Raw genomic sequence first — 25328 nt, 5'->3', positions numbered from 1 at the left:
TTACTTGAGTTAGTAAGTCCTTAGAGGTATCTTCATACCTAATGCCATAAAACCACCTGGTTTGGGAGTCATTGACTTAACACTCGTTATATGGATCAATTAGAAAGTTTTAAGGGAACCAAACACTGCATAACTTGACCAAGAAAAAAAAAAAAAAAAGTTATGCCATAGTTATTCATTATAATGGGAATTTCAGTGAACTTTGAGATATTGAGACATTACATATTGGAAATAATTGGAAGCTTCATATTTATGTGTTAGTTTACTTTATACTGTTTCGAACTTGTGATGCCTTAGCCTGCCTTTTATAAGTAATTAGACTTTAAAATTTCAATTCATTATGAAGATGGAATTTATCTTTTCAAACTTGCCAATGAATGAAAATCATGGTTTCGAGTGACACTTGAATTTTTGGGCATCATAACGGGATAAGTGACGAGAAAACAGGGAACTATAGCTCAATTCCCGTCATAACGGGCTTGAATCCCATCAGAACACGGCTGATGTCTGCAGAACGTTCAGACCTGTTTTTGACTTAACAAACGTCTGAATTGAAGATGATCATTAGTGGCAAAGTTGTATATCTGGGAAAGAGCTTTCTAGAGACGCTGAGTGTGCATCATTTGGGGCTCGAATGAAGAAGTTATAGCCAGAATACCCGGAATGGGTTGGTTCCCCGAAATGACTTTTTCAGCTTATGACAAGTTTGCCCTTTCTCTTTTTATAAAGAGAAAATGATGGCCATTTGAGAAGGTTAGAAAATAATAAGGGAGAGTCTCTAGAGAATGTGGATCACCTCTCTAGGTTGATCCAAGGGGGATTAGGTTGGAATCCATGGTTGCTTTCCCCCCCCCCCCCCCCCCCCCGCCCTTGTTTTTTCTTATTTATTTATTTTTTATTTTAAACCACACCATACACATCACTCAACCGCGAAGAAGTCTACCGAAGGGTCGGTTAAGAGATGCGCTGCCTGAAGGTTGTCACGATGGAGACAAGCTGGGATGCTTGTTGTTCTTACAGTCTAGAGGTCCTTCAGGGAGTAAGTATTGTCTAGTTTGTAAGTGTGAGTCTTCATATAGTGATTTCCTGGGTTTGGCTACCCTGGAGTGGTTTTTCCCTTGAGGTGCTCAAGTGTTTTCCACTTCGTCAACAAATCTTGTGTTGTGGTTGTATGAATGTTTCTTTATTGTTGTGTTGGTTTAATCTTAAGCATAGCATTTTATTTTCTTCATATAAATCGCTTATGCTTTAAATATTGTATTTTTTTTTTTTTTTTTTATGCTGTGCATTTTATGTGTTCGATAAAAGGCTTAGTTCCTTATTTTGTTTATTTGGGAATTTGGGGATAGAACACGATCCTCATTGTTCTTTCATATAGGGTTGGCAGCCATTGTTGTTTTCCCCCTCTTGATGGCTGTGATGCTTTCTTTCATGATCACCATTTTGTACCAAGTGGAGTTTCTAAAAAGCTTGAAGCTTTCCACCACTTGGGGTTTTTTATTGTTGATTTCAAACCACACCATACTCATCGTTCAACCGTAAACAAGTCTACCGATGGGTCGGTGAGGAGATGCACTCCATGAAGATGGTTAGGATGCTGACAAGCTAGGAGCTTGTTGTTCTTACTAATTCTAGAGGTCCTCCAGGATTGTGAGTATCGTGTAGTCTATAACTCTGAATCTTCATATAGTGATTTCTCGGGTTTGGCTGCCCCGGAGTGGTTTTTCCCTTTGATTGGTTCAAAGAGTTTTCCACTTCGTCAACAAATTTTGTGATGTAGTTGTATGGATGTTCTTTGTTGTTGTGTTGGTTTAATCTTAAGCGTAGCTATTTATTTTTCTTATATAAACTACTTATGCGTTTGATTTGGATATATGAATCGCTTATGCGTTTGATTTGGGGGTAGAACACGATCCTTGTGTTTTATTAGAATAGAAGTCCATATGTCAGTGGTCAACCCTTTGACTAGTTGTCATAAACATTTGCTTCAAATCACTCTTAGTCTTCAAATACATCTTCAAACAATCCTTCATCACTGTATAGTGAGAAGGAAGCTTAAAGCGAGACTCAACTACCCTTATAAAATTCTGAAACCTGCTTCCCTCCACAACCATAAAAGGCATCTCATCCTCAAATAACCATTTCACTAAGTGCATCTGTTATTATTATTATTATTATTATTATTATTATTATTATTATTTTCTCATCATACTTTGTAATCATCAATGTATTACCCTCCCCGTTCTTAGCCCCGAAGGTAAACTTAAGCTGACTTTCGGGGAAGTCAAAAGCAAACAATATTGTGTATTATTAGAGTAGGGCATTACACTTAAAGGCTCCTATACTTTGTATAGCTCCCTAGATTTTAAAACCCTCATTAAAGAGATTTATTTGGTGATAAAGATTATTTTAATATTCATATTAGGCAAAGATATTAATTTTGAGGAAAATATAATATATGAATATTATATGGAATGGTACAAGAGAATGGTAGATGTAATAATATAGGAGAATGTTAAATGAAATAGAGCAGGATAATGATAGATGAAATAGTTGGTAGATTGAATAGTATTAGAAATTATTTCATATTGTTTTATTTGGTGTTTTAAGATATATGATTATTTTATAAGGCTTGATTTTTAGCAGAATATTAGAGTATCAATTTAGGTGATGATTTAATAATTGATGGTTGATTAGTAGAAGAAATTAGACAGATTATTTTAAGAGTGATAGGTCAATTTTGGGAACTCTGCACCCAAATCATTTCACATTTCTTCCTTTCCCATTTTTAGAACACATTGCCGACACCTCCTTATTCATTTTATTATTTTATTTTATATAATTTCTTTTCCTTTTCCTCTCCTCAATCAATGCAGTGTCGCAGCCTCCACCTTCTTTCCTTTCTTTTTTTCTTTCTTTTCCCTCTTATCTCTCCTTGACCGACATCTACTCCTTTTCTTTCCAATTCTTCTCTCCTCTCTCTCATCTTCCACGCACACCACTCTTCTTTTCCTTTCTTTTTCTTTTCCTATTAATTCACTCCTTCTGATAGGTCCTAAACAGATAATAGAAACACAATTAATATTTAGGGGAAAATGCAGTTTACCCCTCTGAAGTTTAAGGGGTTTTTCAATTTTAACCCCAAAGTTCACAAATTGGCAATCTACCCCCTGAAGTTTCAAAAATTGGCAATTTAAACTTTCCGTTTAATTTTTCCGTTAAATTGGACGAAATTTTTTTTAAAAAAGCCTGAGGGTAATGATGTAATTTCATGGATTTCCGTCCATTTTGACGGAAAAATTAAACTGAGGGTTTAAATTGCCAATTTTTGAAACTTCAGGGGGGTAGATTGCCAATTTTTAAACTTTGGGGTTAAAATTGAAAAACTCCTGAAACTTCAGGGGGTAAACTGCATTTTTTCCTAATATTTAATATAATTTAAAGATAATATACGTTACAATTTCCACTTATAGCTAGAGTTCTACCACAATACAAACACATAAAGAAGATAATACGTTCTGATACCCCTAGTGGGTCCCAATCAGAACAAGAACATGATAATACTCCACTTAGGGTGGGAGTTGAACCACATACACAAGACAACACAAATTCACCATACTCATAACATAATACAAAGACCCTTAAATACTCTATTACTAGGAGTTACCTAAATCACTAGCACTTCTCTCGCACTATCTCACACCACAACACATAACTGCCTATACTAAATAACCTCTTAGTAAGTAAACTTCCCACTAACTCCTATTATAAGATAACACTAACACTAATCCCATTACCCAAGCTACGTTGCACATCATGGCCCATGGCAAACACCACTAGCTGCCCATGATCTTCACGTTGGTTCTCTTATCCATCTCCATGACCAAATAATGTGGGTTCGGCTGATGTGTATGACAAGTCCTACATGGAGTCCTATCACCTTCTCCTTGTCTTCAACGACAAAACAGAGACAGTGAAATCAGGAGAAGGAATTACAGAGAAGGAGAGAGAGAAAGAGAGAGAGGGCGAGATGCTGAAGGGAAGAAATAGAGATTGAGAGAAGGAGATAAACACAAAGAAACTGAGAGGGCAGAGAGAGAGAGGGTGATCGGAGACACAGCAGAGAGAGTGGGTTAACAAGAGAAATCAAAGAGAGGTAAGGAGACGGATAGAAACAGTAAGAGATGAGAAAGAAATTTAAACAGAGATTGAGAGAAGGAGATGAGGCCAAGAAGAGATGGCAGTTAAATGGGTTACATCGAAGGTAAAAAATTTGTTTTCCTTGAACGTGATTCTTGAATTCAGTTAGATTTTCAAAGGACTGATTTGCTTTTTTTGGAAGAATTAGAATGGGTATATTTCGATGGAAGCTTGTGAAGTCTTAACTATGGGTTATTGGATATTGGAACTATTCTTGTAGTTGATTTTTGGGTGGTTTGGCAGAATAGTTAGTATTCTGTTTTGGGTTGCTGGGTCTAAACCGAAAGTGTGTTGATTTGTAGATTTGAAATGTTTGATGGGTGTTAATTTCTAGGAGAAACCGTGAGTTATATTTTGGGGGTTTGACGTTTAAGTCTTATTCTTAGTGGCTAGTGGGTAGTGGAGAGTTAAGTTGATTATTGTGAATTGTTATTAATTTAGTTGTGGTTAAACAGAATGGAACAACTAGATTTTTCAAGGAGATTAATTATCCGTTAAAGGAGTACTTATAGCTGCAGTCTAGAGGTAAGTAAATTCACTACCCCTTCTAAAATTATCATGTCATGCTATTTATACATTTCGATATTGTAAATAATTATTTTATTTACATATTTTTGAGTTATGATGCATGCATGAAAGATTTTCTAAACAGTTTTTGGATGAAATGTTATTGATGTTAAAGAATTATTTAGAAAGCTCTTAGTTCTAAAAATGCTTTCTAATTATAGCAAATTGATATTTGGAAAATTTTCAAAATGAGAAAAAGAAATTTTGAGAAAATGACAAGAATAAGAAATAAGATTTATGATAAACCCTCCTATATGTGGCCTAAGAGGTACCAAGAGAAGTACAAGAAATGAGAAAAGTTATAAAGTGAGGGCATATGTAGGGAGGAGAGTATTTTTGGCCCTAGGAGAAACAAGAAAGAAGCTCGGTACTGATGCTAATGATGGAGGCACAAGCGCTGAAAGAGGCTCTGCTAGAAGGTGGTTCCATCATTTTTGTCATGCTGAGTGCACCTAGAGTTAATCGGCTGGCTAAGGGGATGGTGGTGTGGCCACAGTATCTCATCCTAGGTCGCAAGGGCCGGCAACCCTAGTACACGAGGTAACAGTGTACATAGGCCCTATTATGAGATGATGATAATAAGAAATTTCTTTGATTTATGATGATGTTTTATTGTTAGACGTATTAATATGCATATGAGACTGGTATGGGACAGTTACATATGTATACCGTTATGGTTGGCTTGCATAAATATATTTTTGTGCTTTTCGATTTCAAAGCAAAATATTTTTCAAAACTAGGAACAAGGAGTAAAATTATTTATGGTTGTGGATTTTACTTACTGGGCCCCTTTGGGCTCATTCAATTTTATTTCTTGTTTTCAGGTAAAGAGCAAGCTGGAATAGAAGGCCAGAATAATTTATCCAATAATTTGTATTAAGTACTCTGATAGACCTTATAGATTTTTGCAAAAAAAAAAATTATAAAAGAGGAAAAATGACAAACCTAGCCTTAACGGGTTGTGGTTGTCACACTTTGGGCATGTATTGACATGGTAAAGCATGGAGCAGGTCCCATTAAGTTTAGGGTGACACTTATAATTAATCTCACAATAATTACAATGGGTCATAGGATCATCTTGGGAAGAAATATCATCCCTAGTGAAATAATCTCATGCTAAAGATGGTTTGGAAACATTCTTAGGTTTCCTAGATCATGGTGGCCATCCACCACGACTAACACCAGCACTTCATGTGGAACCAACATCTTTTACACTTCTTCTATGAACATCCCCAGTCCCATGTTCTACATCTTCAACTTCCATGGAGCAATTGGGCTACCAAGAAATAGAGTATGAGAAAGCAGTACAAGATGTATGGGTAAAGATACTATAGCATCAACAGTAGCAAGTGAAGATGTCGTAGTAGCAGCAGGTGAAGACTTTGCAGTAGGTGAATCCATCTATGAATGATTAATTGAAGCATTAGGAAGTTAAAAACAGAACATGATTCATTATGCTAGAATCCAATAAAAACTCCATATTTTGCCTATAAAAGTTTATGTGGCAAGATGCCACATCATCTTCTTTTTGTTTTGTTTTTTTCCCTCAACAAAAAAAAAAATTATGTGGCATCTTGCCACATGGACTTTTATAGGCAAAATGTGGAGTTTTTATTATATTTAAGCATTTCTCCACAAAAAATGAGTATAAATACACGTGTGTCAAATTTATGTTAACTCTGTTGATGCACAGTTTTCCAAGATGGTGATGTGGCACGCCTTGCAGGGGGTGTTGAGAACTTCGAGGATACATCAAGCTACACACACAAAGAAAAATAGGATTAGTGCCCGGGTGGTGTCCCAGCGGGGAGGCTCCGATGCCTAAGTCAGAATGTGAAGGAGTGTATAAGCAATCAAAGTTTTCAAGCCAGGATTGTGCTTCCCTTCAATTGAAGTTGAGACTTGTATTTATAGGCATGGAGTAGAGTTTGTTTTCCGTATGTCTCGGAATTCGTATCCCTCAATATTTGTTTCACAGTTATTTGATGAGGATAGGGATTCTTCACCACTTTGTGATCTTAGTAACCTAAGATCCCAACATAAGCGATAAGGCTTTTATTTGAGCCAGATAACCTTTTGAATGGTTACCTATCCCGTTTATGTAGGGACAATTTGTATGTTGACGGCTATTTGTGTTGTAGAGAGCTTTTTTGAATGTGAGATAATGATCACTTGTTTAAATTGAATACATGCATATTCTTAGTTGTAAAATGACTGCTCTACCCTCGGCTCCTGACTATTTAGCTCCCGAGGAGTTGAGTCTCGGGGTTGGCGACTGACATCTACTGAGCGGTTGTCTCAAAGTCTTCTCCGAGACTCCCTCGGTTTCCGAAACCTCCTCGGGTTAAGCTATCCGAGGCCTTGTCGGGTGTTCTGTCTTTTTAAGGTCGGGCTTGGGACCCATTGGGCTTTAAGAGCTGATCCATGACCCAACAAGCTCAAAACCAACATGCCAAGGACCATTGATCTGTTAACTCATAACCAAATCTGATAACAATACTTACAATAAATAAATAAATAAATAAATTCTGATAACAATAGTTAGCTCAACCACACATCCCTAACCAACACAAATGCTTAACAATAAAATTACATTTTTCATAAATTCTAATTTAAAACAGTATCCTAACAAAAAATATAGAAAGTTTGTGATGAAAGGTTGAAAACAATATCGGTAATTTTTAAATATATTATGAAAATTGAAAAGTTTAAAACATATCCATCAAACCCAAAAAAAAGGGGGGAGGGGGGTGGATTATGAATACCTTGTCGTGGTTGGTAGCAAACGATCGTCTCCAGAGGTAGTGAGAAGTTGAGAAAAAGTTAGTCGTCTTCGGGGACCCCAAGTGTGACCTTGGATGGGCTGTGCGAGTGACAGAACGGATAGTTGAACGGGGTGAGAGGTTGAGAGTGACGTGAGAATGTAGGGTTAGGGAAATGAAAGAGTTACATATATATATATCAAAACGGCGTTGTTTAGAATAGATGAAAACAATGCCGTTTTGATATGGCTATATTACTAAATAAATATAAATATATAATATGTCAAAATGATGTCGTTTTGACATATCAAAACAATGCTGTTTTGAAAAGCGGTAAACACGATAATGTTGGGTCGATGTTGGTCGAAAACTGACATCTCAATTTGGTGTTCTGCCTACCACCCCGACCATGTCGGAATAGTGGAAATCATGCCGCCTATCGTTCGTTAGCTAGGCGGTCATCACCAGTTACGGGCGACACTCAGTCGGAAGTCGGGTGGTAGGCCGCACGTGAAGTTGCATAGTCCTATTGGGAGCTTGCCATTTGCACCCCATTAGTGAATAGATTTGTGCCACGTCAACTAATAGAGATTTACAGGTGGAAAATAAAAACAAACTAAAAGTTTGTCAGTAGTAATATAGTGAAAAAGAAAATAACTGGAGAGAGGTTGCAAAACACACGGTAGCTAAGCATGACCAAGTTGCATACTTGGGATTTCATAGAGTCGGCGTCGATGGAGTTCATTTTCAATTTATTTTAGCAAATAGAAGATAAGGAAATGATAAAAATGTTTGAATACATATGAAACGTCTGCTTGAATACTTCAAATGGGAACCATTTTTATATCTAAAATACAACAAATCAAGAATAAGAAAAATGGGAACCTTTTTTTTTTTTTTTTTGGAACCAAACGAAGAGAGAACCAAAAAAAAAAAAAAAAAAAAACCAAAAATCCATCTTACGACTTAGAGAAATAAGGCAAAGTGTGGCGAGTTTTGCGACAATCATTTATGATCGTAAAACCATGCGAAGAAGCAACCTAGTGTGTGCCATCGGAATTGAAGATGTCAACATATTGGAAGTGTTAGTGGATATGGCAACTATGTATGTTGTAACGACCTAGGGAAAAGCCTTTGCTACATCTGCGCTATCACCTCAAAAGGACTAGTCAATTTGAAGCTTCCCTAGAATTCATTATAAAGCTCAGTTTCACCTAGCAACTAGGTAATGTGGGACTTAGCATTCATGACTATCTTTATAAACCACCAACTCTATATGGGCTTTTCTTCATCTTCCCAATATGAGACCGGAGTGTTACAAACTACCCTTCTTAATAAGACCGGGGTGTTACAAAACTACCCCTCTTAATGAGACCGGGGTGTTACAAACTATCTCTCTTAAATTCCTGACATCAATATCACATGACTTGACGTTATTAAGTGGCTCTAATACCATTTGTAACGACCTAGGGAAAAGCGCTAGCCACATCTGTACTATCACCCCAAAAAGACTAGTCAATTTAAAGCTTCCCTATAATTCATTTTAAAACTTAGTTTCACCTAGTAACTAGGCAATACATGACTTAGCACTCATGACTATCTTTATAAACCACCAACTCTATGTAGGCTTTTCCTTATCTTCCCAATATGGGACCGGGGTGTTACATATGTCAAGACATTTATTGGTTTTAAAGACTTTAAAATCTTAAACCCCATAGAAAAAATCTCTCCATCCCCTCCTCAGAAATACCCATTTTGAACTCCCTTCTTTAATTTAGGGAACAAAACTATTTTTTGCTTCCCTATCAAAGTATATTTCACAATAATTTCCCTTAATTTTTCCTATACCATTAAAATATTTACAAAATATAAGTTTCCTACCTACCCTCACATTTTTTTAACAAAATCCTAACACAATCCTCAATAAAAGACAAAAAGATGAAATATGAGAGAGGAAAGATAAATATTTATATTAAAAATTTAAAATAATGTATAGGGAACTACTTTTGGTTTCCTATACATTGGGAAACATTGTAGCTACCCAAGGGTATTGGTTAAATTTAGGGAAACTGATGTGGGTGAGTTGTGATTTTTTTGAAATTTTTCCTAAATATAAGGGAATGAGCTATAAGGTATTTGCTGCTAATGCCTTAAACCAAATGGAGGAGGGATCTCATTGTCTACTTCTTCTTTTTTTGGGCCTCGTCTTTTGTGGGAAGGTTGGAAGTTATATCTACCACCACCGCCTTCTCTGGTTGTATCTAGTTCTAGATCTTCCCGTTGAGAGCTCATTCCCACCTCCTTCAATAAAACGGGAATGGTTTTTTCTTTTGTCTGGATGATTCAAGAAAAGGTGACCTACATTGATTGCCTCATTGCAATCATCATCAGTGCACCCTATTTTTGGCGATCTATTTATTGGATTGCATCACATACTGCCATCATGGCGGGTCTGTCCTAAGCCTTTTGGTCAAGGATCTTTGAGATAGGATTTATTTAGATACATTTTTTAGTTTATTTGTACTTTTTTTTTTTTTTTCACCTTAATGGTTGTTGGGATCCCCCCACTCCCACTTTTTTGTTTTTGTTTCTTCCTATTTAATAGAATGGCTTTATTGTCACCCCTAATGTGAGGTTTATTTAGTAGTAACATTTGATGTGACAAAAATTTAGTCTTTAAATTTCCTTTTTAAACATGTGGCATTAGATCATTATATATATATATATATATATTCAAATTCATCGTTAAATCTGTAAGACTTGACTTGTATATAAATCCTACAGATTTAATGATAAATTTAAAATGAGAAATGAAAGAATAACAGATCTCTTAATTTATTATTATTTGAGTTTGTCAAATTGTGGACGCATTATACCGTAGAGACTCGAGAACAGGATGCATTACTGGCAACTTGTTGGCTAACATGTTCCAATGGCTAGCTTCAAGATAATTGATAAACAAATAATTAGGATTGGGATACCTAAAATTAAGTTTCTAAATTTGGACAGTGAGAGAGACTTTGGGGTCACCTGCTCGGGAAAGATGCAACCAACACCCTAAGTTGTCTAGGAAGTAGAGTTGGCAAAACGGGTCAGAGGGTTGACCCGTGATGACTCGCCACCCGTTTAGAGTATACCTAGAAATGACACGTTTAGTTAATGGGTTAACCACCAAACTCAGACACGAGAATTTCACAGGTCATCTCACGACCCATTTAACCCGTTTATTTTATTATTATTATTATTATTATTATTTATTTTTTAAACTTTGCTTTCTCTCTCAGCTTCTTCTCTGTTTGTTCCGTCTCTGAATGAAGGAGATTTCTTCGAAAGTTTGAAACCCATTTTTGAATGAAGGATTTTTAGAGTAAGTCTGTGAGAGGGAGAGAGAGAAGGTGGGAGGCTGGAGCTTGGGAGTGGGAGCAAGAAGAAAGAGGAGAAAAGAAAGGAAAAAGAAATGAAGGAGATTGCGATGGTGAGGTGAGGTTGTCGGTAGAGGAAGAAAAGAGAGAAGGTGGGAGCCTGGGACTGGGAGCAAGAAGAAAGAGGAGAAAAAGAAATGAAGGAGATGCCGATGGGGGTGGGCGAGGTTCTCGGCAAAGGAAGAAAAGAGAGGAGAAAAAACAAAGGAAAAAGAAAGGGGAAACTTCGGAAAGTGCCCCTGAACTTCTAGCCGTTTTGACAAGCACCTCCTGAATTTTCAAAACTCTCACTTAGGCCCCCTGAACTTTAGTTTGCTCTCACTTCGGACCCTTTTAACGTTAAAGTCAAATAATTTGACTTTTTATACCAATTTTACCCTCAACCAAAACTACGTCGTTTTAGACTCCAAAACTACACTGTTTTGGGCTTCAAACTACATCACCACCCAACCCAAAACGACGTCGTTTTGAGCATAATATTTTTTTTTAAAAAAAAAATGAAATCGGGGTGGCTGAGCCACCCCCTGGCCGGTTTGGGGGTTACCGGACCAAAGCCACCCCAACTTTTTTTTTTTTTTTTTTTTTTTTTTTTTAATATTTTGCTTTTCTTAAAAAAAAAAAAAAAATTAATGCCTAAAACGACATTGTTTTGGGCTGGGTAGGTGTTGTAGTCTTAGGACACAAAACGACTTAGTTTTGGGGAGGGTAAAATGAGTATAAAATGTCAAATTGTTTGACTTTAAAGTTAAAATGGTCCAAAGTGAAAGCAAACCAAAGTTCAGGGGGGCCTAAGTGAGAGTTTTGGAAATTCAAGAGGTGCTTGTCAAAATGGCTGAAAGTTTAGGGGAGCTTTCTAAAGTTTCCCAAAAAGGAAAAGTAGCTAGTAGTGAGAAATGAGAATTTGGAAACAGTACTCGTGTTGAGATTAACAAAGGAAAAAGTGAAAAACCACTGGAAGAGGACAACATTTCACGTGAAAAACAATATTCCACCGGCTGGCATCCGCATGCCTTAAAATAATTTTTTTTAAACTGGTCTGTCGGGTCACCCGCGAATGACCCGCGACACAACCCGCCAAACACGAAATAAACAGGTTGACCTGTTTATTACCCAAACCCGATAATTTCGTGTCGAGTTGTCGGGTCGTGTCAAAATTGTCAGCCTTACTGGGAAGTAAGTCCCACAATCTCTTTTCTTAAACTGCTCAAATTTCTATAAAATTTAAGCGATCTAATTGCAGGCAATCATCGTCCAATAATTTCACGTGTATATTCTTTACATGGTGTACATTATTTTTTCATTCTTTCTCTAAAATTATGTTATTTGTCCAATATGTAATTGATCTTTTAAAATAAAAGGATAGGGATTATATTTTCATATGATGTCCACATAAATTATAAATATATGTGCAAGAAGGAATATTTGAGCATAAATATTAATGAAAACGAGTCAATCCGGACCAAATCCTTGCCTCCATTCAGGGCTTATATTTTATAATTTTAACCTCATCCACTCACCTTAATCAACAAGCAGTAACCTCATTGTTCAAAAAAGAAAAAAAGAAAAAAAGAAATAATATTGTCCTCTCTTCTTGACCACTCGAGAGGAAAATAGTTGAGTAGTTGAAACGAAAAAATTGGAAGAAAAAAAAAATGGCATTGGTAGACAACATTATATTGATGTTTCTCAATGAAAGTTCAGATAAAAAACATTTACTTACAATTGCACAGAATTAAGAACAAACAAAAATTGCAGCAGCCGCAATCAGAGCCTCACATCTTTTTCTGCCTTTTGATATTCTTTTCTCCTACTCTTTTTAAGTTTGGGTACAGAAGAGGGGTAGTCTATATTCGCAGAATTCAACATTCCCAAAGTGTCCTTTCTTTGTTTTTGTTTTCTTTATGCTTAGGGGGAAGGGAAGGGGAGAGGGGGGCGACAGGGAGAGAGACAAGTGAGCATGTGTCAACTCATCAGCTTTCTAAGTCTTTTTTCAGCAAGACTAGCAACTTTATTCTGCGGTTCAAGTACAAGAGCATGCTTGAAATCTGCATACAGAAAGAGAAGAAATTCTATAAGCGGGTTGAAGACTGCAAAACGTAAATTAATATTTTGCAAATGTACACCTATAAGAATGATGAGCCATATATGCATCTATTTGTTTGTCTGATTCAGTGTTCCATAACATGACATGGCAACAGGATATTCACATGGATCGGACCACGGACTGCATAGATAAGCAGGTGGCAAAACACAATTTAGTATTTGACATGGTTGATTAAGGATATGAATTATATCGGTATTGTGAGTCCGAAATAATAATTCAGTTATATGGTTGTTTCAGAAACAAACATGCATATAAGATAAACTAGCATGTGTTTCCCTTAAATTTGCAGTAGGATCTCTTCTAGATCCTACACACGCATACACGTACGCAGACACATGCAACACAGAAGCCTGGACACGTAAGTTGACCATCCATCAAACTCCCAGTATTTTAAAGTTTAAATAGAGTCCTGCTATCACGCTGCCAAGAGTCAGACAAGTGTTTGCCAAAGTCTGATGTGGCTTTATTAAAAGAAAAAAAAAAAAAATTGTAGAAAAATCTCTCTTCCTAGTCCTGCTAGATTTTGATATTTTTTTTTTTTTGGTTAAATTTGTATGAGTTGATATTTAATTTCTAATGCCTCAAATTTTATTTTTGGATTTAAAACTAAAATCTAGGGATGAAAGGTTAACCCTTTAGGGATTGTATCATCCAAAAGGGATTCGATTATCCTAAATTTGGTGCTAATGTCTCAAATTTGGTGCTAATACCTCAAATTTAAATTTCCTTTTAATATCTTCAATTTAAAAAAAAAAAAAGAAAAAAAAAAGGAAGGGGTAAAATGTCTGATGCTTGGCTGCCATGAATCTCTATTCATTTAAATAATTTGACAACTAAAATTATTTTCTCCCACTTACTAGCAGGGACATTACTCAACTAAGCCTTGATTCTAGGGGTGCAAACTGACCTCAGGTTGGAATAGAGGTATTTCCGACTGCCGACCCGAGAGGGGTTGGAAGTTAAATTTTCAGAATGAACCGCCCGTACAACCAGCCTTTAATCATTGGTGATCGGTTGGCTATGTCATGAGGCAGCCATAAATCTCTATTCGTTTAAATAATTTGACAACTAAAATTATTTTCTCCCACTTACTAGCAGGGACATTACTCAACTAAGCCTTGATTCTAGGGGTGCAAACTGACCTCCTCAGGTTGGAATAGAGGTATTTCCGACTGCCGACCCGAGAGGGGTTGGAAGTTAAATTTTCAGAATGAACCGCCCGTACAACCAGCCTTTAATCATTGGTGATCGGTTGGCTATGTCAGTTGGGCCGCGGGGTTGTCTCATGGGAGTTGGATCTCTAAGATTGGTAGATTGAGTGGTCTGGTAGTAGATCTGTAGATGAATGAGAGGAAAACCAAAACGAAAAAACCAATCACATTTGGGGTTCAAAAGAAGAGGATGATAAGCACTCCAATAAATCAAGAGAAGTAGGAGAAGAAGAAAGAATTGAAGAGGAGGAGGAAGAACTGAGGGAGAGTTCTTTTTGTCGTCTGAGGAGCTGACAGCTAGGATTCAGAGAAAAAAAAAGCTATATATATTTTTTGGGGGGGGGGGTTTGTTCCAATCCAAGCATAGCAGGGACTGATCAGTACAATGAACAACTTTTACAAACGAATTTGTAGAAACTAAAAGCAAAATCACATGTCCTTTTCAAAAATTGGGGGGCACGCCTTTTAAGGATTTAATATGCATGAATCGACACCCTTCCCTCTCTCCACACAAATACACCCCATGACTCAAGGAATTAGATTTTTGAGCCTAGAAAAAGAAAGGGGATAAACAACGATTGATAGTCCATAACGATAGGACCGTTTTTCATCGGTGTACAGAGTATTGATCACGAAGTAACCTTTAAATTCTTGGATGGAAGATGCTGAACAGGAAATGTGCAAAATCACTATACATTCCAAAACCTGGAGAAGCTGCAGCTCATCGCAATAAAGATGAACATTTAAATAGTCTATAATCAGGATTCTTACCTTCAGCAGCCTCTTTATAACGGAGAAGAGATTCTCTAGCTGTTCCACGCCTCAGATATGCCTTAACATTCTGCACAAACAATAAAACATTATAGATAACACCATTAATATGTGTTCTCTGTGCATGCATATTGATGCAGAACAAACTCACTTGAGAACAAAGCTTAGAGAAAGAGACTAAAAAGAGAGAATCCAAGAGAGAGAAGAGAATGAAGCCATCTCAAGAATTTTATTCCATATCAAAGTCTCTCCATTGGACAATAAACCATGCTTAAATTGTAATACCCTAGACCTTCTAGGGTAAATTTTATGATGATTGCTTGTTTATATTTGTTTTATTGTTTGATAGCTATTTGTTTTTAATCGTCTCTAATTTTCGAGGGTTTAATAGAGGGGTATGTTAGAGGGGTGAAAAAGACCCAGAAAGGGCAAGAAAGTTAATATAGTTGAAGGCTAGGTCCAAAGAAAATCTGGCCAGCTGTTGTTTTCCCCCAAAAATGAAAGTTTTCTTGCTAAAACAAGTCCTAATTTTAAGCCTAAATAAATCTCTATTTTGTAGGAGTTGTTTCTCAAGTTATTTCAAAAAGAAAAGAAGTTTAGTTTGGAAAGGAAACTTGATGTTTATTGCTGCCAGTTTTATTCCAAGTACTCTACATTATTTTTCAGCAACCTTAGCTCAAGAAATTAAAAACACACGTGAGTTTTAGTGCTGCCCTAAAACCCTAAAATCCCCCTGCAGCCGTCAGTTTATATTCCTCCTGCAGCTTATATATTTCACCTTTAAAACCCTAAAAGTCACACCTTTCAGCCGTCAATTACAGCCCCAACACACCCTACGTTAGTTTTCAAAATTCAAATCTCTCTCTCTTCCTCTATTCCTCCAAGCAAAAACCTTGAAGCCAAATCAGTGATGTCAATGCTGTTCTAGAAGCTGCAATTTCTGCCTAGTTCCTTTTGCAAGTATTTCAATGTTTTCTTCAATTCTTTTTATCAAACCTTAAGAAAAGTTCTTCCTTCATGTTTTATTGACCCCTTATGTCTTAAATATTCCAAAATCAATGCAAGAAGCTAATTTCCTGCACCAAACAGATTGTTTTCCAAGAGAGCAGAATCTACCTCTTCGTTTTTCTCCTAAGACAGCTGGATTTTGTTAGGTATGGGTTCTATTAATCCCTATAATGGATGAATAGTGTTAGTTTTGTGAATAGTACAAAGAAAATCTAGCAATACATTGATAAGTGCATTAAATGGGTGGTGTTTAATCTTCCTATACTTGCTGCCAACACTAACGTGTTAGATCTGATTTCTTTCTCCTAAAAGACATGAATATAGTTGTAAAGCATGATTACATGATTTTCTTAAGTATGGGACATCAACAAAACATGTGTATGAGTTGTTAAGTGTGTTGCATCGCATTATAAGGAGCAAACCTTAAGACTAGGTTGATGCTGAATTTCCTGCAGCACCGTAGTCACCAAGAAAGGTGACCGTTGGGCCTTTTTGGAAAGATATTTTGTTATAGTTGGACCCTAGAGTAAAATCCTCTTTGAGTTACCTTCCTAATAATTCAAATCATGTAATTTTTGGTCACTTGTAGGATTTACAGCGAAGTAATCTTTGCTAACATGTTGCTGGAATCACAGCACACACACATGCACACACACTAGTTGAACTTTGAAGCCTTAAGAACCTATATTTCTACCCAAGTACAAATCTGTCTAGGAAACTTTAGGGTGAGCTAAGGACCCTATCAATACTAGTAATATGTAGTGTTAACATCTACACTCTAGAGAGCATGAAAATAGATGTATTTGCCATATTACATGTGTAGTATTTGAGCATTCATGCATAGCATGATCATTCAAAGGAAATAATTGAATTTGAGATATGAAATAAATGTTTTAAGAGGAGAAATCAGATCTGCCTTTAGTATGAAAGGCAATGTTTAGGATAAAACAATGGGAAAGAATGAATGGTTTACGAGTGTTAACAAGAGTAATTATTGTGATTATTTGCTTAGACTAAGTGAAGAGTGTTGAACTGTGGAAGCTAAGGAGTAAGGTAAGTAGATACGATCACTTCTTTGATTTCTTCCTGATGTTAATGTTATGTTTTCTTAAAGTTGTTTCAAAGGAAACAAAATACAATGTTAGCCTTTCTTTGATAGCCCCTTTTAATGTATCCAAAATTATATGATTTTGTATGAAATGATTTTATATGACTCCTTCCGCTATGTTATGAAAATGTTACAAGTATGTTATGTTACTTGATGAAAAAGAAAGAAAGGAAAGAAAGGAAAAGAAAGAAAGAAAGAATGAATGAAAGAAAGAAAAGAGTGGGAATGAATGTTTGAATGTATGAAATGTTTTAATATACTTAATGGCCTTATGACTGAATGAGCGATGGTACGAAAGCTAAAGGGACGGAGGTAACCATCTTGTATGGTCCGCCGGGAATGGCTCACTTGAGTGCACCATAGTTTATTGAGTGATTTTCATATCCTTGACGCAGTTCCACCTGTGGCCACAGGATTGGAACCAATATCCTTGTGATTGCCAACCCTTGCACACAGGGCGTAAATGTGTGTTGGCCAACATGATATTGAATTAATAAGAAAATGATTTTACGATGCGTACGAATATTCTTATTGGTTGATGTTTTGGAACATATGATGTTTTCAACTGCATTTATTGTGTGATGTATTTACCTATTGAGTATTTGACTCACACTTGATTTTTCTTTTTTTTGATAAGTAATGATGATATAAAAAGCGCAAAGGGGCGCAACCCACATACACGGGAAGTATAAACAGAGAGCGCCTAGGAGGGAGAGAAATGAAAAAGAAAATCAGATAAATTAATCACTAAAGGAGCTAGCCAAGCGGCCGTCCAAGAGTAAAGAGTAAAGAAGAAAAAATGAGTCAATTTCTCTATGGTCCTAGTGGAATTTTCAAAACATCTAGCATTTCTTTCATTCCAAATACACCACATAAGACACAGAGGGATCATCTTCCACACAACCACGCTTCGAGATCGCCCTCCCGACCACCAGCTATCAAACAAGGCCCTCACCCTGCAAGGCATGACCCAATGCAATCCAAACCGCTTAAAAATCGTGTGCCAAAGACTACTTGAGAGCTCACAGTGGAGAAGAAGATGATCGGCTAACTCTCCTGTCTTCTTGCACATACAGCACCACTCCACTACCACTATATTCCTCTTACGCAATGTATCATGAGTCAAAATTTTGCCTAAGGCCACAGTCCACCCGAAAAAAGCCACTCGTTGAGGCGCTTTAGTACGCCAGATGCTCTTCCAAGGAAACTCCTCTTGATTAGAAATGGACAAGGCCTTGTAGAACGACTTAACCTCGAACTTGCCCTTCTTGGACGAAGACCAGCAAATACGATCTACACTGCCTAGGGAAACCTTGCAAGAATACAACTGATCAAAAAAAGGAGAAACCAAATCCATATCTCAATCTTGGACCGATCAAACAAAAATGACATCCCATTCAACAATCCCATTCCTCCCAACAAAATTATCCTTCACCCAAGCTTCTTTGTGTCTAGAGATACTGAATAAGGACGGGAAGGCTTGCTTCAAAGAATTGTCCCCACACCAATATCATGCCAGAATCGAACTTTCGAACAACCCCCCCCCCCCCCCCCCCCCCCCCCACCTCAAACCGAATACCTTTGGCAAAAAAATTCCACCCTTTACGAATATGCTTCCATAGACCCACACCATGAGAACCCGAAACGTCCTTCGTGCACCACCCATCTTCTTGGTCTTTAAACTTAGCTTTGATCAGCTTACACCAAAGAGCCCCGTTCTCATTTGCGTATCTCCAAATCCATTTCCCCAAAAGAGCTTGATTAAACTGGTGCAACTTCCGAATGCCAAGACCACCAAAGCGTAGAGGGCGGCAGACTTGGTTCCAACTTACAAGATGCAACTTAGGCTTATCTCCCATTCCTTCCCACAAGAAATCTCTTTGGACTTTCTCAATCCTTTTAGCTACACTAACAGGAATTGAAAACAGAGACAAAAAGTAAGTCGGAAGATTAGCCAAAGTGCTCTTAATGAGAGTTAAACGACCTCCTTTAGAAAGATACATTCTCTTCTAACCTGCCATCTGACGCTCCATCTTTTTGATCACTTCATTCCACATAACTATATCCTTATATGGCGCCCCAAGAGGGAGACCCAAATACTTCATAGGCAACTCGGCAACGCTACACCCAAGGATATTAGCTAAAACACACTCGGCAACACACTTGATTGTTCATGATTTCTTATTAAAAAAAAAAACAAAATGAAAGCAAGGATGGTTCTAATGGCCAGGGGAACTAGAGACAGAAGCCACACCTAGGGGAGGAGTGGAATAAGTGAACTTAACACATTAGCATGATTTGGTTTTCAGTTTACTTTCTATCATAAGACTTGAAGTTTAAATTTTAAGTTTTATTAGATGAGTTGTAATAGCATTATGACACTCTGATGGATTATTAACATTTTAGTTTACAGAATGTTTATAACCTCATGAGAAATGCGTAATATCATCTTCCTACGGGAAGGGGGTGTTACATAAATAGACCCCGACTGAAAAACCTAGGGCAACACCCATTTATTATTTACCTAACATAGTTTTATTTTCTTGCCTAACATAACCAAGGGCAACGGTAATGTCCATTTATTGAATTACAAAAATAAATAATTCATAAAATAAAGCATAAACTAATACACTAAATTAAAAACCTAAATAAATAAAGCATATTGAGTGGTGCTGTTTGAGCAGTAAGGCTGACGCTGGCGATGGCCAGCAGGTGGCAGCACCTCTGGGTCACGGGCTAGTGACGAAGAAAGTTGTCTGGGTGGTATGGCGGTTCTTGGGTTGCCGGATGTGTGAACAGCATAAGCCATGAGGCTACGGTATGGTGGTGGACTTGGGGTGGCAGTGCGTCTAGGATGTGGAGCTTGGGTGGTCGTGGCCAATGCATGGAGTGGCCGGATTCTGCTATTGAGAGGCTCAGAGATGGGTTGGTTTGTAGGTGGTAGCACATTTGAGCTATGGAGATTGGGTGGCACCGTGGCGTAGGGCTGGCAAAACAGGTACCTGACACGACCCGATTACGACTCGTGGGTACCCGTTACACGATTAACCTATATACAAACACGACCCGTTTAGCTAAACGGGTTAGCAGGTCTAACACGATTATAACATGACCCGTTTAAAATAACCGGGTCATATCGGGTAAGCACGATCCGACACGACCTGTGCTCTTAAAAGGTAACTCGACTTGACCCGACCCATTAAAAACCCTAAACCCTAAAATTTTTTTTTAAAAAAATGTAATAATAATACATGAATACCAATGCAATTGTTAATAAAAACATTCACAAAATTAGCAACTTTCAACTCTATACATATTAGATAGTCCATTTCCATAATTTCATGAAATGCAATAATGATTTTAGTTTCTCTTTAAGGAGACTCATTTGCTATGACTAGTCTAGATGTTCTCTGTTTTACTGTTTATATTAAATTTCACATATATATTTAATGGTGTATATATGAAATGAAAATGGATCAAATTAGATTTCCCACGACATTTCCATCATAGCAATAAAGAAAAAGATAATAATAAAAAAAGCTAACAAAAAGCGTTTAGGGTTACTCATTACTAGGTTAGTCTTTAGGGTTTTTTTGACTTTTTTTTTTTTGTTTCTTTTTTACCGGCCACCAGACTCGAAGACCCGCCAGGCACGAAATTAACCGAGCCTTAAACGGGTACCCACCAAACTCGGATACTGTTCGGGTACCCGCCAGACACGAAATTAACACCCGATAAGGCCAAACCCAATACCTGTTTTATCGTGTCGTTTTCGTGTCGGGTTCGCAGGTCGTGTTAAAATTGCCAGCCCTATCGTGGCGGTGCAGAAGCGTTTCAATTGGGTGTTTTTTTCTGGTTGGGTCTTTGGTTGGATGGAGTTTTAGCGAGGCTGTTGGGTGAGATGGATTAGGTTGACGAGGAGATGAGCGGTGGAGCAAGTTCTGGGAGGCCGTTGGGTGTTTGGGTATTTCAGCAATGAAGTTGAAATAGGGGACAAAATTGAACATGGATCATGATTGTTGTAGGAAACAATGAAGACATTTTTCTGATACCAAGTTGATGTAGAATGAAAGCACGTTGAAAAGAAAGCTTTAATAAAGAGAGGTAGAAGCCGATAGAGAGAAGCCCAGAAAAAGCGGGGGGGGGGGGGGGTGGGTGGGGCTAAGGAAAGGGAGAGGCAAGAGAAAACCAATTTCTCAACAATTTTATTCCATATTACAGTCTCTCCATTGGACTACAATGACCGAAAACCCTAGGGCAATGCCCATTTATTACTTACCTAACATAGTTTTATTTTCTTGCCTAACATAACCTAGGGCAATGGTAATGCCCATTTATTGAATTACAAAAAGAAATAACTCAATAATAAAACATAAATTAATACACCAAATTAAAAACCTAAATAAAATTAAAGGTTGTCGCATATATATCTCACATCCTATTTTTGACCATGCAGGACATGAAGCAAAAATCTTTTGCAATGTTACATATTTTTTAATTACTCAAAAGTCAGCATCTTCATGTGTAATTAAATCACTAAAAGCCCCCAAAAAATGCAGTAGAGAAGACCAAACCAACTGCAAATCAGAATCAATATAATACTAGGTCAATTATTTAAGCATAATAGGACCCCGTTTTTGGTACTATGAGTCTATGATGGCCAATCGCTAAAAAATTAAAGAATTAAAAAGACGGAGATATTAAGAAAACATTTTGCAAAGAGCCATCAGCACAACAAGCTTGTCCACTCACCTTCTTATCAAGTACTATTGCCTGACTGCAATCCTCTTCAGCTTGTTGAAAACTGCATACATTGAGAACAACAAATACAAAGGCTTTGGATACAAAGCACAGAAATGAATAATTTTGGATAACAAATTAAAGAAGAGCATACCATCCCAACTCTAAATAAGCAGCTGCACGGTTGCAATAGTAAGTCGCATTTGTTGCATTCAATTTGATAGCTTCAGTGTAGTAATTGACAGCCTTATTCCACTGCCTTCCCTTAAAAGCAGCATTTCCCTGCAACAACGTTATAGAAGTTATATGGAAAAGCTCAGACAGCATAGTTTGTCCATGCATGTGTTTGTGTATGCATATTTGCATGCTTGTATCATAAGAGTAATAATTTGTGCGGATAAGGTGCTTCTCTTGAATGTCAAACAAGTCTAATAGATTCTTTTATTGGTAAATTATGCATGCACCTAGTGAATCTTCAACCCATGAACTGAAACAAATCTGTAAATTGATAATAATAATAAAAATAAACCAGCAGAGTAACCTAACCAATAAAAACTAATATGCTCAAGAGAAATATAACGAAAAATACCTTTCAGATAGCCTATGTACCATCACAGATAGATAAGTCTTCAGCACAATAACAGAAATAGTGACTAAGATAATTTACAGTGAACCTCTTTAAATGTAGCCAATAATGACCATAGAGATTTATTAGGAACTGCTGACAGAGCATTCTCTAAAATTGCAACAATGACTCATGATAGAAGACAGGCGATAAAGCAGCATATACACAAGTTTGGAAACCAGAACAACAGTGAACAATCCTTATACCAGGAAGCAGGAAAATGTTAAGTCAATTTATGTTATCAAACTTTTAAAATAATTAATCTTATGTTTAACCGAGCATAAAGATAAACTGGTGATAACATATACACGGAGACTCTGAACCGGTCAATCAATAGTTCATATCTCACTTGGTATTGAAGTGACATTAAGTTACCCAGCCAAAGTAAATATAACTTCAGAATATATTAATCTGAAGTAAATGTCAGGCCTAAAAGTTCGGTATTTTTTTTTTTGTTGGATAAGTAAATATGATATAAAAGAGCACAGAGGGGCGCAACCCACATACACGGGAAGTATAAAAGAGAGCGCCTAAGAGGGAGAAAAATGAAAAAGGAAATCAGAGAAGGTAATCCCTATAGGAGCTAGCCAAGCGGCCGTCCAGGAATACAAAGTAAAGAAGAAAAAATGAGTCAATTCCTCTATAGTCCTAGTGGAATCCTCAAAGCATCTAGCATTCATTTCGTTCCAAATACACCACATAAGACACAGAGGGATCATCTTCCACACTACCGCGCTTCGAGAGCGTCCTCCCGACTACCAGCAATCGAACAAGCCCCTCACCTTACAAGGCATGACCCAATGCATCCCAAACCAATCAAAAATAGTATGCCTAAGAATACTCGCGATCTCGCAATGGAGAAGAAGATGATCGACCGACTCTCCATTCTTCTTGCACATACAACACCACTCCACTTCCACTAGGTTCCTCTTCCGCAGGATGTCGTGAGTCAAAATTTTGCCTTAGGCCGCGGTCCACCCAAAGAAAGCCACTCGCATAGGCACCTTAGTACGCCAAATGCTCTTCCAGGGAAACACCTCATGGTCAAATTTTGACAATGCCTTGAAGAGAGACTTAACCTTGAACTTGCCTTTCTTAGATGAAGACCATCGAATACGATCCATAGAACCTATGGATATCTTGCATGAGTACAACCGGTCAAAGAAAGAAGAAATCAAATCCATCTCCCAATCCTGTACTGATCGCACAAAAATGACATTCCACTCGACAACCCCATTCCTCCAAATAAAGTTATCTTTCACCCAAGCTTCTTTATATCTGGCTATGCTGAACAAAGACAGGAAAGCATGCTTCAAAGAGGAGTCCCCACACCAAATATCATGCCAAAAACGAACTTATCGAACCCACCCCCACCTCATAACGGATACCTTTTTTTTTTTTTTTTGATAAGTAAATTGTATATATCAAAAAAAAAGCGCAAAGCGCCTCTAAGTACACAAGAGAGTATACATAGGTAGCGCAAAAAAACCCAAAACACAAACCCCAAAAAAACCCAACCCAACTAGAACCACAACCAAACGAAAAACCAAAGCAAAGCACCCAAAAAACCCAAATACTGAAGCCCACAAACCCACCACCAGCCCTAAAAAAATACCAAACCCCTAATGCACCTCTGGAGGAAAGGAGAATGCATTTTTAGTCCCAACACAACCCCGACGACGATAGTACCGCTTAGGAGAAAGTCTCTCTCTAGCCTCATAATTGATGGAGCATTCTAAATTCTTGATTTCCCGCTTTCCTTTTGCCTTAGGGGTAAAGGGCTCCCGCTCCGCTTCAATATTCGAAAAGAGATGCAAAAGACTTTTCTCATCACCTCCTTCACCATTAGATAGACCCACACTAGAGGCGAAATTCACCGCATCTATAGCCACCTCCGAATCATTCCCCACCCCCTTCTCGGAGGGTTCTGCTACAACCTCGACAAACAGCTCCTTATTCTTCTGCAACTGCTTAGCAAGCTTCTCCTTCACCCTCCGGGCATACCCTATTTGAGATTTGGAAACAGAGGAGTAAATCGGAGCACCATTCTCCGACATTCGAGGAAAAGGTTCGCTTAATCTCAAACCCAGCTCAGCCGCATGCTTTTCTGAAAAAGAACAGGTCTGTGAATCTTCGACTACAACCTTAGAGCCCTTTACCGACGATGAAGCCTCCTTCATCCCAGGCAGAGAGGAAGAAGAGACATTTCTAGACCCTAAAAACCCCCGACGAAGCAACCCTTTCGCCGGAGCAGTCTTAACGGGATCAACCTCCTTCACCGGAACAGCACCAGCTCCCACCGGAGGAGCAGAAACCACCACCGGAGGCAAAGGAGAGACATGGGTACTCACCGGAGTCAACAACCATTTCTGGGTATTCTCCGGCAGCAGAGCAGCCTCCGTCGGAAAAACAGGGACCGTCGCCGATTCAAGAGACACAGACCCCGACGCACAAACCTGTAGAGTTGACTCCTGATGCACCTCCGCCATCGACAACCCCATCAACGCAAGCTCGGAATCATCGCTGGACACCCCGGCGAGACCACCGGCGAACGGCGCAAAAACCTCAGAAACGCACGCCTCACTACGATCGGCCGGAGAATCGAACTCTCCTGGCGAGGCAGATCCACGCTGTTGAGGCTTGGGCAAACATTTAACACGACGCTTCATACCCCTGCGCAAAACTGTCTTGAGGTACCCAGTATGTTTGGGCGTAAGGAAAGACCCAAACTCGCGAACACCTAGCCCAAATAAAAGCCCTTTAACTAACCCAGCTAGGACCCGGCCCAAAGCAGAACGTAAAAAACCTAG

General features: G+C 38.0%; 1 protein-coding gene across 1 annotated transcript in view; it reads right to left on the bottom strand.

The window, feature by feature from the left end:
- Positions 1-12595: 12595 nt before the first annotated feature.
- TOC64-V (translocon at the outer membrane of chloroplasts 64-V) overlaps positions 12596-25328 on the bottom strand; it is a 46217-nt gene continuing 33484 nt past the window's right edge. The window contains exons 10-13 of the mRNA XM_088515770.1: positions 22048-22175; positions 21906-21957; positions 15038-15107; positions 12596-12996 (exon numbers count right to left, since the gene is read on the bottom strand). Coding sequence (XP_088371896.1) covers positions 12914-12996; positions 15038-15107; positions 21906-21957; positions 22048-22175 — 333 coding nt within the window. The 3' untranslated portion in view covers positions 12596-12913. The remainder of the gene's footprint in view (positions 12997-15037; positions 15108-21905; positions 21958-22047; positions 22176-25328) is intronic.

The sequence above is a fragment of the Corylus avellana genome, chromosome 4 (genome assembly GCF_965113065.1).
Source record: "Corylus avellana chromosome 4, dhCorAvel1.hap1.2, whole genome shotgun sequence".
Lineage (NCBI taxonomy): Eukaryota > Viridiplantae > Streptophyta > Magnoliopsida > Fagales > Betulaceae > Corylus > Corylus avellana.
Note: the sequence above shows the minus strand (reverse complement) of the source record. Positions and strands in the feature narration are given on the sequence as shown.